Below are 13596 nucleotides of genomic sequence, written 5' to 3' on the forward strand. Positions count from 1 at the left end.
CTGATTCGTTTGATCGTATTTATTGAGCGCTTACTGTGTGCAGAGCACTGCACTGAGCACTTGGAAAGTACAGTTCGGCAACAGATAAAGAGAACCCCTACCCAACACCGGGCTCACAGTCTAGAAGGGGGAGACAGACAACAAAACAAAACAAGTCGACAGGCATCAATAGCATCAGAACAGATAAATAGAATTACAGATATATACACATCCTTAATAAAATAAATAGAATAATACATTTGTACAAATATACACAAGTGGAGGAGGAGGTAGAGCAGAGGGAGGGAGTAGGGGCGATGTGGAGGGGAGGAGGAGCAGAGGAAAAGGGGGGCTCAGTCTGGGAAGGCCTCCTGAGGAGGTGGGCTCTCAGTAGAGCTTTGAAGGGGGGAAGAGAGGAGCATGAGGAGGGAGGGGAAGGCAAACTGGAGGAAGGTTGAGGGGGACGCTCCGGGAGTGTGGCGGGGGGCCGTGCTGGGGAGGGCCAGGTTGGCTGGAGATGGAGCAGATGTGGATGGGGAGAGACAGGAGAGAGGGACCGACTGAAGACATTTGTGTTTGGGAGCCTGGATGTGGGAAGCAGCTGCCGGCCTGGGGCTGGGGCACTTCCACTGTGTTGTGGGCCGGAGCTGGGGCTGGGGGGCGGAGGGGGGGTGCCGGCCTCTGGGCAGGGGCCGGGGCCTGGTGGGGATGCCGGGCTGGTGCGGGGACTTGGTAGGGACCACTGTACCAAAGTCTGGCCATCCGTGAAGCACCCAGTGGGCAGGTTCAGAGGAAACCGTAGGTGTTGATCGGCCCACAGGGTCTGGGGGTAGGGTAAGTCAGAACCGGTCATTCCCGGGCTGGTCCGGCGGGCCGAGCTGTGGCTCCCAGGAACCCCTCAGTCCCTTTCACTGCTGGCCAAACTCCGGGATGCAGGCAGGTGTCACTGGGAATCCCCTGGGGACAGAGCCTTGGCCCAGAGTCTCGGCCCAGAGCAGTCTGGAAGCAGACCCTGAGGCCCCCTCGATTTCACGCCGGCCAGATGCTGTATTGGCCCTGGGAATTGCTTCCTTCCCCGGGCCAGGCCGCCCTCTTCCTCTTCCTCCCTCTCCTGCTTCTTCTCCTCTTCCCACCCTTCTCCCTCTCCTCCTCCTTCATGCCATCCAGCTAGCCCTGGATCCCAAGCCCCTGCCCTTTGGGCCCAGCACTGCATTAAGTGCTAAGTGCTTGGGAACCTGTAGCAATCAATCAGAGATAATGATTGACCTCACTGCCTCCTGTCTCTCCCTGCTGCAGTCCTCACTTGACTCTGCTGCCAGATCATTTTTCTGAAAAACCGTTCAGTCCACATCTCCGTACTCAAACTCTTCCATGGGCGCCCGTACGCCTCCGCATAAAACAGAAACTCCGTAACGGTGGCTTTAAAGCTCTCAATCAGCTCGCCCCCTCCTATTTTACCCTGCTGATTTCCTAATAGAACCCAGCCCTCAGACTTCACCCCTGTAACTCCAACCTACTCACTGCATCTCGATCTCCTCTTTCTCACTGTGGACTACTTCCCCCACATCCTCCCTCTAGTCTGGAACTTCCTCCCACCTTGTATCTGCCAGATCACCACCCTCCCCACCTTCAAAGCCTTATTAAAATCACATCTCTAGAGGCCTTCCCCGACTATGCCCTCGTTTCCCCTACTCCCTCTCCCTTCTGCATCACCTATGTGCTTGATCTTCACCCCACCCTCAGCCCCACAACACTTTATGTCCATTCACATCATTTATTTTTATGTTCATGTCTGTCCCACGACACTTATGTCCATTCACATGGACATTTTTAAACTGTGAGGCCACTGTTGGGTAGGGACTGTCTCTATATGTTGCCAACTTGTACTTCCCAAGCGCTTAGTACAGTGCTCTGCACAAAGTAAGTGCTCAATAAATACGATTGATTGATTCACATCATTTATTTTTATAGTCATGTCTGTCTCCCCTTGTACGCTGGAAGCTCCTTGCGGGCAGGGAACATGTCTACCAATTCTGTTGCGTTGTACTCTCCCAAGTGCTTAGTACAGTGCTTAGTATGGGAAGCAGCGTTACTCAGTGGACAGAGCACGGGCTTTGGAGTCAGAGGTCATGGGTTCAAATGCCGGCTCCGCCACTTGTCAGCTGTGTGACTTTGGGCAAGTCACTTCACTTCTCTGGGCCTCAGTGACCTCATCTGGAAAATGGGGATGAAGACTAAGTCCCCCGTGGGATAACCTGATCAACTTGTAAACTCCCCAGTGCTTAGAACAGTGCTTTGCACATAGTAAGCGCTTAATAAATGCCGTTATTATTATTATTCTCTGGGCCTCAGTTACCTCATCTGTAAAATGGGGAGTAATACTGTGAGCCCCCCATGGGACAACCTGATCCACTTGTAACCTCCCCAGTGCTTAGAACAGTGCTTTGCACATAGCAAGCGCTTAATAAATGCCATTATTATTATTGTTGTTATTATTCTCTTTGCCTCAGTGGCCTCATCTGTAAAATGGGGATTAAGACTGTGAGCCCTTCCCCCCCGCGTGGGACAACCTGATCACCTTGTAACCTCCCCAGAGTTTAGAACAGTGCTTTGCACATAGTAAGCGTTTAATAAATGCCATTATTATTATTATTATTATTACAGTGTCTTAAGCGATCAGTAAATACCAGAACACTGTACTAAGTACTTAGCATTGTACTAAGCAGCAGTAGCAGCAACAAGCTCATTGATGTCAGCCCCCGCAGCTTCCCTTGGATCCTCTTCGGGATTTGAGATTGCAAGGTGGGGCCTCACCTGGACAGGTGACCCTGGGTGTGGAGAGGGGGGCAAGGAGGGGGCCGGGGCTTCTCAATGACCGAGTCAGACGCCCAAGCCGGTGGTGTTGACAAAGCAAAGTCCAGCGACAGCCCAGCTGGCTGGGGGCTGTGCCCTGTGGGGCTCCAGATTAAGCAAACAGCTTGGGGCTTCCTGCTCTTTGATCCCTGCCTCTGCCTGCCCCACCTGCTCCCAGGACTAAGTGGGGGAAGGGGAAGGGGTGTGTGTTTATGTCTGGGGGTGTGTGTGTGGGTGTATATGTGTGGGGGTGCATACGTGCTTGTGACTGTGAGCCCCCCCATGGGACAACCTGATCACCTTGTAACCTCCCCAGCGCTTAGAACAGTGTTTTTGCACATAGTAGGCGCTTAACAAATGCCATCATTATTATTACAGATTTATTACTCCATTTTACTTGTGCATATTTACTGTTCTACTTATTTTGTTAATGATGTGCATCCAGAGAAGCAGCGTGGCCCGGTGGAAAGAGCCTGGGATTTGGAGTCAGAGGTCGTGGGTTCAAATCCCGGCTCCCGGAAGGAGGTAAGGTGGGGGGGACGGAGACCGGGTGGAGGGGGTTCAAATCCCGGCTCCTCCAATTGTCAGCTGTGTGACTTTGGGCAAGTCACTTCACTTCTCTGGGCCTCAGTGACCTCATCTGTAAAATGGGGATGAAGACTGTGAGCCCCCCGTGGGACAACCTGATCACCTTGTAACCTCCCCAGCGCTTAGAACAGTGCTTTGCACATAGTAAGCGCTTAATAAATGCCATTATTATTATTATTATTATTATTATTATTATTATTATTATCATTGTGTGTGCATGCTGCGAGGGGGTGCTACAGGCTGCCATGTGCAGATCTGCAGATTCAGGGTTGGCCAGGCAGCTGGACTGTTCAACTGCTAATGGCCTCACCTCCCTTCCCTCTATTTGGATGTCCACAAAGCCTGTCCCTGTGTTAGCTGGGATTGGTTTCCGCTGGGCAGAAGAGGAGGGTTGGGGAGGGCAGGGGGCAGGGAATGCTAATCAATCAATCAATCAATCAATCAATCGTATTTATGGAGCGCTTACTGTGTGCAGAGCACTGGACTAAGCGCTTGGAAGTACAAGTTGGCAACATATAGAGACGGTCCCTACCCAACAGTGGGCTCACAGTCTAGAAGGGGGAGACAGAGAACAAAACAAAACATAGTAACAAAATAAAATAAATAGAATAAATATGTACAAATAAAATAAATAAATAGAGTAATAAGTGGCTCGCCCAAGGTCACACGCCCAAGTGGTGGTGCCGGGACTAGAGCCCACGACCTCTCCCAAGCCTGGGCTCTTTCTGCTAAGCCACGCTGCTTCTCTGTTGCAAAACAAAATAAAATAAATAGAATAGATATGTACAAGTAAAATAAATAGAGTAATAAATACGTACAAACATATGTACATATATACAGGTGCTGTGGGGAAGGGAAGGAGGTACGGCGGGAGGGATGGAGAGGGGGAGGAGGGGGAGAGGAAGGAGGGGGCTCACTCAGGTTGAGACCACCAGGGAGAGAAGGGGGAGAACAGGGGATACCCCTCAAGCAGAGAACATAGGAAGATGTGCATGTGGATATATATATATATATATATATATAAAGGCATTTGTTAAGCACTTACTATGTGCAGAGCACTGTTCTAAGTGCTGGGGAGGTTACAAGGTGATGGGGTTGTCCCACTGGGGGTTCGCAGTCTTAATCCCCATTTTACAGATGAAGATGAGGTAACTGAGGCACAGATAAGTTAAGTGACTTGCCGAAAGTCACACAGCTGACAATTGGCAGAGCTGAGATTTGAACCCATGACCTCTGACTCCAAAGCCCGTGCTCTTTTCCACTGAGCCACGTTGCTTCTGCATGCGCACACGCTTACAGTATCCTTTGTAAATTCTTGTCAAAATACTCTTTTAAATGTTAACAATCTGTGAAGCCCTCACCACTCCTTCCCCCAGCTTGGCAGTTCCTGATTTTAATACTAATAATAATGTTGGCATTTGTTAAGCGCTTACTATGTGCAAAGCACTGTTCCATGTGTTAGGGAGGATACAAGGTGATCAGGTTGTGCCACGTGGGGCTCACAGTCTTAATTCCCATTTTACAGATGAGGTAACTGAGGCACAGAGAAGTTGTGACTTAATAATAATAATGGCATTTATTAGTGCTTACTATGTGCAAAGCACTCTTCTAAGCGCTGGCGAGGCTACAAGGTGATGAGGTTCTAGACTGTGAGCCCACTGTTGGGTAGGGACTGTCTCTATATCATCATCATCATCATCATCATCATCAGTCGTATTTATTGAGCGCTTACTATGTGCAGAGCACTGTACTAAGCGCTTGGGAAGTACAAATTGGCAACATCTAGAGACAGTCCCTACCCAACAGTGGGCTCACAGTCTGAAAGGGGGAGACAGAGAACAAAACCAAACATACTAACAAAATAAAATAAATAGAATAGATATGTACAAACAAAATAAATAAATAAATAAATAAATAGAGTAAAAAAAATGTACAAGCATATATACACTATATGTTGCCAACTTGTATTTCCCAAGCGCTTAGTACGGTGCTCTGCACACAGTAAGCGCTCAATAAATATGATTGATTGATCAGGTTGTCCCACGGGGGGCTCACAGTCTTAATCCCCATTTTACAGATGAGGTAACTGAGGCACAGAGAAGTTAAGTGACTTGCCCCAGGTCACACAGCTGACAATTGGCAGAGCCAGGATTTGAACCCATGCCCTCCGACTCCCAAGCCCGTGCTCTTTCCACTGAGCCACGCTGCTTCTCCGGGCCAAACAGGGCCACTCCTGGGCTATAGAAAAGCACTCTTGCAGTTGCCGGGTAAAGGAGGGGGCCCTGGGGGAGCCCACCGTCTAGGGGGGAGGCTGTATCGATGGCCTCTTGCGAGAAGTCAAGTCAGAAATGGTGGCCCCTGTGGGATGAATAACAGGGATCCGGCTGCCGCCTCACAACTTTTCAACTTGGCCCAGCTCGGGTCGGTGCTTGCCCCGGGCCTGGCACGGGGCAGGGGGTGGGGGGTGAGTGGGGACCCCGCCCTGGGGGGATCGGCCCTCGTTTGCCATCTGGCCTCTACCACTGATCAGGCCAGGTGTCGGGGTGGGGACGGGTGACCACAGGCGGCGGGGAAGGGAGGCTGGGGCGGGCCTCCCCTCAGCAGTGGCCATGTGGGAAAGAAAGCCCTCAGAGCTCTGATCGTCCTTGCCAGCTTCTGCCCCGGAACAGCCCCCCGCCCAGCCGCAGCATCCCCCCCAGCCCCGGCCCTACCAGGGCGTCCGAGTCAAGGAGCCGGTGAAGGAGCTGCTGAGGAGGAAGCGTGGACACGCCGGCGGCGGTGTGGCCGCGGCCGCTGCGGTGAGGGGTTTGGGGCGGAGTGGGTGCCGGGGGGATCGAGGGCGGAGGGGGGCACCAGGGCAGAGGGAGAGCCGGAAAGGGTAGGAGTGGCGGGGGGACCCCGGGGGACCTGGGGACAGGAAGCTGGATGGAGCGGCTGGAGTCCGGGGTGGAATGTGGGTAATGGGGGCGGTCGGACGTGGGGCCTCTCCTGTTGATGCTGACCAGCGGTTCGGGCAGTGGAAGCCTCAAGGGAATTCAAACCTATTGACATCCTGCAGCTGGTCAGTCAATCCGTGGTATTTATTGAGCTCCTACTGTATGCAGAGCACTGTACTAAATGCTTGGGAAAGTCCAATAGACAGGGTACCCTTTCCAGCCTTTCCCCTATTCCTCGCTGCTCCCTCCTGGCCCCGGGCAGGTGGGTGAGCCATCATCAATCGTATTTATTGAGCGCTTACTGTGTGCAGAGCACTGTACTAAGCGCTTGGGAAGTACAAATTGGCAACGTATAGAGACAGTCCCTACCCAACAGTGGGCTCACAGTCTAAAAAGTCAAGTCCCAGTCAAGACTGTGACCCCAGGATGCCCCCTTTCTCCGCTGCAGGTGGTGTTGCCTCACCCTCCACTCACCACCTTCTCCGCTGTGGGTAAGTCCAGACCCTTGCCTTGCCATCCCCGACCCTCCCCCTCTCCCGTCTCGCCAACCTGACCGATCCCCCCACTCCATGCCCTCTCTCCGACTTCCAGTCCCTCCTCCCCGATTCTCTCCGTCCCGCTCTCCTTTGCCGCAACCTCTTACTCTGCTCTCCGCGACAGGGCCGCTGTGCCTGGAGGCGGAGGAGCCCGTGGTCGGGATGCCCGAGGACGGGGCCCCGCTGTGTGCCAGCTGGCTCGCCCCACCCGGCCCCGCCACCCTGCAGCCGCTGGGCCCGTGGGCCTCCTACCCAGACTTCGTGTTGCCGGACGCTGCCGTCAGCTGCCCCTACGCGGCCGACATGTTCGTTCAGCCGGTGGGCTCCGGGTACACCGTCGTGGGCCCCTCCTCCCTGCTGAGTTGTGGCCCTCAGCCCCTTCTCCCCAACTTCACGGTAGGTCCTCCCGCCCCCAGCTCAGCGTCCTCTCCCCTGCCCACAGGAAGTTCTTCCTTACATCTAACCTTTCAGTCATTCCTTCAAGCGTATTTACTAAGCGCTTACTGTGTGCAGAGCACTGTACCGAGCGCTTGGGAAGTACAAGTCGGCAACATATAGAGACGGTCTCTTCCCAACAACAGGCTCACAGTCTAGAAGGGGGAGACAGGCGACAAAACATGTAGACAGGTGTCAAAACCATTAGAATAAAGAGAATTATAGCTATATGCATATCATTAATTAGAGTAGTAAATATGTACAAGTAAAAATAGAGTTATAAATCTGTACAAATATATACAAGTGTTATTTGGGAGGGGAAGGGGGTAGGGCAGAGGGGGGGTGATGGGGAGGAGGAGAGGATAAAGGGGGCTCAGTCTGGCAAGGCCTCCTGGAGGAGGTGAGCTCTCAGGAGAGCTTTGAAGGGAGGAAGAGAGCTAGTTTGGCGGATGTGTGGAGGGAGGGCATTCCGGGCCAGGGGAAGGACATGGGCTGGGGGTCGATGGCGGGACGGGTGAGAATGAGGCACAGTGAGGAGGTGAGCAGCCGAGGAGCGGATGGTACGGGCTGGGCTGGAGAAGGAGAGATGGGACCTAACCTTACATCTCTTGCTGCAGGGTGGGTTTCAGGAGATGGCGATTTGGGCAGCCCCTATGGTCCCACCCCTAGGGGGTCATGCACCGACATGGTCCCATCTCGGGTTCTCCCGATTCCTGCCGCAGGACAGGGGGCATCTGGGGAAGGAGGGCGTGGGCGAGGCTGGGCTGAGGGAAGGCTATTCCTGGGAGAAGCCCCAGGGGTACCACTTCCCGTGGAGCCACTGACCCTTGGTCTCCTCCCGCCAATTTCCGACAGACCCGCGGGGCGGTCCAGGCCGGCGGAGCCCAGCTGGAGGCTTCGGACTCCCAGATGCCTCTGACCTACTTCCCGTGGGCCCAGCCTCTCTCTGCCCTGCCGGCCACCCCCCTGCAGTACCAGCCTCCGGCCCCGTGCCCACCGCTGCCGGGTGCGCCGTTCGTCCCCCTGCCCGTCGCGCTCTCTGAGCCGGCTCCCCAAGCAGCGGAGGGGGCCGCGGGGCCCGGGGAGGCCGGAAGGGCAGCGGGCCCCGTGCCCGTGGAGAAGCTGCTGCTGGAAGAGGAGGAACAAGATACGTATGTTCTCAGCCACTCCCTGTCCGTTGAGGGCTTCTAGGGACCCCCCGAACACCTCCTCCAGCCGTTCCCACCTGGCCCCACCCACTAGGGGCCAGCCCTTGGCTCCCGTTAATGTCGATGTTCCCTTCCCCTCCCGCCTTTGTGGGGCCAACGGGGGAGGCTCGTTGGCCTAGGACAGCAGGGCCCGCCCCCTGCTCTGCCCACTCCCCGTCTGTCCAGCTCAGAAGCCAAAGGGACCGACCGGAGAGACGAACTTTGCGGGCCGTGGCGGGATGCCGGGTCCTGACTGGTTAGCACTGGCCGAGAGCAGGAGCCTTCTGGCCGTGGCGGTGGCGCCCTCCATCTCCCTTGCCGTCCTCCCTCCCGCCACAGCCTGGCCCGGGCTGGGGGTGCTTGGTCCCGGGTCTGCGGGCTGGGCTTAGCTAGTAGCGGCTTGGACCCGAGTAAGTCTTTGGTGTTGGGTTGGCCATCCCTGGCCTGAGGTTCATGGTCCCCAGGGAGAGGTCGCTTCTGGGTTCTCCTCATCCCCGAGCCTCTAGGCCTCGGGCGACGAGGCCTGAGGCGCTCGGGGGGCTAGCCAGGTGCCCAGGTGGACGGGTATTGCCACTATCCAGACCCAGTGGATTTCCACAACCCATCGGAAACGACCTGATAACGCGGACTTTTTCCGGGCTTCAGTTTTGGCCCTGGAGGCTTCGGAGCCCTCCGGGTCGGCGGTCGTGGCCATGCCTGACAGAGACACCTAGCAGAGAAATGACATCACTTCCCAGCTTCCTTGTTTCCTCCCGCAGCCCTGCCGCCATCCACTCCCCTTCCTTGTCCATCGCCTCCACCAGATTTCTTTTTGGGTTTCCCCGGGCCCAAGGACGTTTCAATAAAGACCTGAAGACCCTCCCACGGCTCGGGCACGTTATTTCCACCCCATCCCCGGGCCCCCGCCCAGGACCCTGCTGCCTTCCATCCTGAACTTGGGGCCTTTGGCCAAGAGGTGTGTTGGGGATCTGGGACAGGCCCTGAGCTAGAATTTGCGGGGGCATCGGGCTGTGGCGAGCCCACGTGGGTGGGGGATGTCGGGGGAGCGAGTGCCCGGTTCATTCATTCATTCAATCATACTTATTGAGCACTTACTGTATGCACAGCACTGTACTAGGCACTTAGCACTGCTCTAAGCACGGGTCCCAAGGAGGCAGAGGGGGGGTACCACCGCCTTGTGCGTGTTTAGCTGGGGTCTTTCCTTCATACATATGGTGTGGCCCCCTCCTGTGATGTCGTAGAAGCAGTGTGCCTCAGTGGCAAGAGCACAGACTTGGGAGTCAGAAGACGTGGGTTCTAATCCCGACTCCACTTTGCTGTGTGACCTTGGGCAAGGCGCTTCACTTCCTTCATCTTTAAAATGGGGATTAAGACTGTGAGCCCCACCTGGAGCAACCTCATTACCTTGTATCTATCCCAGCTTTTAGAACAGTGCTTGGCACGTTGTAAGCGCTTATCAAATGCCGTCATTATTATTATTATGTTCTGTTGCTTCACAAGAGTTGGGCGCTGAATACTGTCATGACCACAGCCTAAAGGAGTAACGGGCCAAAGACCTGACTCTGTGAGATGGGGAGAGCCGGTATAGGGCCTTCGAGCCCGGCAGTGGGACTTTCGGCTAGAGGCCGAAGTTGCTGAGGAACCAACAGAGAGTTTGGGGACTGAAGACGGAGAACTTCTTGAGAGCAGGGATCGAATCTACCAACTGTGTTGCCTCGCGTTCTCCCAAGCGCTCAGTACAGTGCTCTGCTCATAGTAGGCATTCCACAAATACCACTGAGTGATAGATTGAGCGACATCTTGGAAAGATAGCCCGGGCAGCCGCGTGGAGTGTGGGCTGAAGAGGGGAGAGGCCAGAGTCAGGGAGACCGGCGGAGGAGGCCGATACTGTAGTTCGACGGCGATGCGGTAAGAACTTGAGCCAGAGCGATGGCTGTCTTGGGGTGAGAGGAAAAAGTGAGGCCGGGAAATGTCCTGGAGAAAAATCTGGCAGGATTTAGTGACAGGCTGAATGCAAACTCGGAGTGACAGAGAGTTGAAACGCTGTGGTCATGGGCTTCAAGGAGAGGGAGGGTGGTGGTAGTGTCGTCTTCTGTGATGGAAAAGTTGGGAGGAGAAGGCGGCTTAGGGAGGAAGATGAGTTCAGTTTTGGATTCGTTGAAGTTGAGGGGCCAGTGGGACAGACTCTGAGCTCGTTGTTAGACCATGAGCCAGTTGTTGGGTAGGGATTGTCTCCATTGGTTGCCAAATTGTACTTTCCAAGTGCTTCATACAGTGCTATGCACATAGTAAGTGCTCAATAAATACGACTGATTGAATGTCTTGCAGATGAGAGGAAGGTGGGCTGAATGATGAAGGAGAAGTCATGGCCACAGAGGATTTGGGAGTCATTCACTGAAGCTGTGGGAGCAGGCGAGTTTCCCAAAGGATTTTGCGTTGAGCAAGGAGAAGCCAGAATCAACTCAATCAGTTGTGTTTGTTGAACCCAAACAGGGTGCTGTGTACAGCCCTCAGTAAGAGGATGAGTGGCAGAGGAACTAGAGAACCAAATCAACAGGGGTTGGGGGGGGTGCAGTAAGAGAGCTAGCAGGAGACCCAGGAGAGAATATTGTTGGACTTTTTGTCAGCGAGCTTTCCAAGGAGAAGGGCACATTTCCTGCTGGTCCCAAGAAGTTGCCGGGTGTCATCTTGTTTGTTGTGGGAAAAGGTCTTCAGGTCAGGCTGTTGGAAGTGCTTCCTCAAAAATCTCAGTGGTTGCTTATCAACCTCCGTATCAAGCAAAAACTCCTCACTATTGGCCTCAGAGCTTTCCATCACCTTGCCCCCTTCTACCTCTCTTCCCTTCCCTCCTTCTACATCCCAGCCTCAACATTCCACTTCTCTGGTGCTAATCTTTTCACTGTGCCTCATTTTCGCCTGCCCTGCAGTCGACCCTGGCCTGGAACGCCCTCCCTTCTCAAATCTGCCAAACAGTCACACTTCCCCCCTTCAAAGCTCTACTGAAGGCTCACCTCCTTCAGGAGGCCTTCCCAGACTAAGCCCCGCCATTCCTCTGCTCCCCCTCCCCCTCCATCTCCCCGACCCGTTCTCTTTGCTCTACCACCCCCCGCCCCACAGCACTTGTGTATATATGTACATCTCTACAATTCTCTTGATTTATATTGATGCTATTGATGCCTGTTTACTTGTTTTGATGCCAGTCTCCCTCCTTCTAGACTGCGAGCCTGTTGTGGGCAGGGATTGTCTCTGTTGCTGAATTGTACTTTCCAAGCGCTTAGTGCAGTGCTCTGCACACAGTAAGCGCTACATAAATACAATTGAATGAATGAATGAATGCTCCAGGAGCCAGAGGAATCTAGAGAGGGCAAACAGGACAAGAGATGCCGAGCAAGGTCAGCCTCGGGTCCAACCCGGGCCGGTGGCCCGTCTCCCTCGGCAGGAAGGGAGACGTAGGCTGGCACGGGCCGGGGCTGGGAGGGTGCCCTCTGCTCTGACTGCTGCTCTGGCCCGGCGCCAGGCCGGTGTCAGGCCGCCTCCAATGACAGGAAACCTCTCATTAGCCGCCCCCCCGCCTCAGCCAACCTCCCTGCCCTCAGCCACCCTCCCTGGCTAACCCAGGTGGACTGGAAGGAAGTTAAAGTTTAACCTATCAAGAGTTCGGGGCGCATTCCCGCGGGCCTGCCGGGGGCCGCCTGCTCGGTGTTACCGACTCCAGGTCCTCCTGGAGTCCGCGGGTCCAGGGCTCCGGGTCGGGGCCGGAGGGCAGGCAGGCGGGAAGAACGTCCAGGGCTAGGAGAGGCTCCTCTGTCTTGGCCATGGGGACCCTGATCCAGCCTCTGCAGATTTTCTGGGAAACGATCTTCTCCGGCCAGCCATGACAAAGGCCAGACCTATTGTCATTATTGAATAATAATGATGATATTTGTGAAGCTCTTACTATGCACCGAACACTGTTCTAAGCGCTGAGGTAGATACAAGGTAATCGATCTTCTCCGGCCAGCCATGACAAAGGCCAGATCTATTGTCACTATTGAATGATAATGATGATATTTGTGAAGCTCTTACTATGTGCCGAACACTGTTCTAAGCGCTGGGGTAGATACGAGGTAATCAAGTTGTCCCTCGTGGGGCTCACGGTCATAACCCCCGTTTTACAGATGAAGTAACTGAGGCACAGAGAAGTTAAGTGACTTGTCCAAAGTCACACAGCTGACAAGCGGCAGAGCCGGCATTAGAACCCACGACCTCTGACTCCCAAGCCTGTGCTCATTCCGCTAAGCCACGCTACTTCCCCGTGGAAAGGATTCCAGCCGGGCCCGGGCCGGCGGCCCTATGACCCCATCACTGACCTACGTTGGGAAAGGGTCGAGATGTTTTCCCCATCTCATAGAAAGTGTTCTGGGGTGCACCTGACTGCTCCTGCTGGACTGCTCTCTGCCTCCTTAGCCTATTTCCCACCTCCTTGGGATTTGGGGGCCGGTGTCTGTGGGAGTATTGGAAGGAAGGGGAACGGAACCCCTCTTCCTGCCCCCTAGCTTGGCCGTTGTTGGTGGGAGGCCCGAAGACTGATGTCCTTTCTCCAAGTGTCAGCCGTGGGGCAGGGAGCCCCTCAGCTCTGGTGACCCAGGCCCGTGGAGCCCCCCCACCTCTTCTCCGTTCGAGGGACTGGGCAGGAGGCACGTCCCTTGGCACCCAACGTCACCCTAAGGTAATGGGATCGGAAGATAGGGAGAAGAGCTCAGAGTCCCATGTGTCTCCTTCCCAGGTTGCTTGGAGCCAGGTGGGTAGACATCGGTGGAAGAAATGAGGGTGCTGTTGGACGGAGGAATATAGATACCGGCAGGGGTGGAGCCTTCCGCAGAGACCTGAGGGTGCTCCTGGACTCGGGAGCCCCGGCCCCCTGCCCTCGACCCTGCTTTTGTGCAGCTCCCTCCCAGGGGCCTGAGCCTTCATCCTGCCTTGGAGCGTGGTGGCAACTCGAATCCCACTCCCATTGAACGGGCTCGGCTCTGGGCCAGAAGCCGAGGGGCCGCGCCGATCTGGGGGCTGGCTAGGCCCAGCGGGGAGGAGGTCTGGGTGCTG

The 13596-nt window shown here is 55.0% G+C and overlaps 1 protein-coding gene across 1 annotated transcript; it reads left to right on the forward strand.

Moving 5' to 3' along the window:
• Positions 1 to 1350: 1350 nt before the first annotated feature.
• POU2AF1 (POU class 2 homeobox associating factor 1) lies at positions 1351 to 9363 on the forward strand. Its single transcript, XM_038750093.1, has 6 exons — positions 1351 to 1360; positions 3343 to 3357; positions 6073 to 6218; positions 6805 to 6847; positions 7017 to 7288; positions 8183 to 9363. Exons 1-6 carry the CDS (start codon positions 1351 to 1353, stop codon positions 8516 to 8518), a joined length of 822 nt encoding a protein of 273 aa, XP_038606021.1. The 3' UTR covers positions 8519 to 9363.
• The last annotated feature ends 4233 nt before the right edge of the window (positions 9364 to 13596 follow it).

This window comes from Tachyglossus aculeatus, chromosome 8, assembly GCF_015852505.1.
Source record: "Tachyglossus aculeatus isolate mTacAcu1 chromosome 8, mTacAcu1.pri, whole genome shotgun sequence".
NCBI lineage: Eukaryota > Metazoa > Chordata > Mammalia > Monotremata > Tachyglossidae > Tachyglossus > Tachyglossus aculeatus.

Excerpts from the sequence above, each read along its gene's own strand:
- POU2AF1 (XM_038750093.1), top strand. Across the intron at positions 6,219-6,804 it reads GTGTGGCCGCGGCCGCTGCG|GTGGTGTTGCCTCACCCTCC; the intron begins GTGAGGGGTTTG and ends TCTCCGCTGCAG. Across the intron at positions 7,289-8,182 it reads CCCTTCTCCCCAACTTCACG|ACCCGCGGGGCGGTCCAGGC; the intron begins GTAGGTCCTCCC and ends AATTTCCGACAG.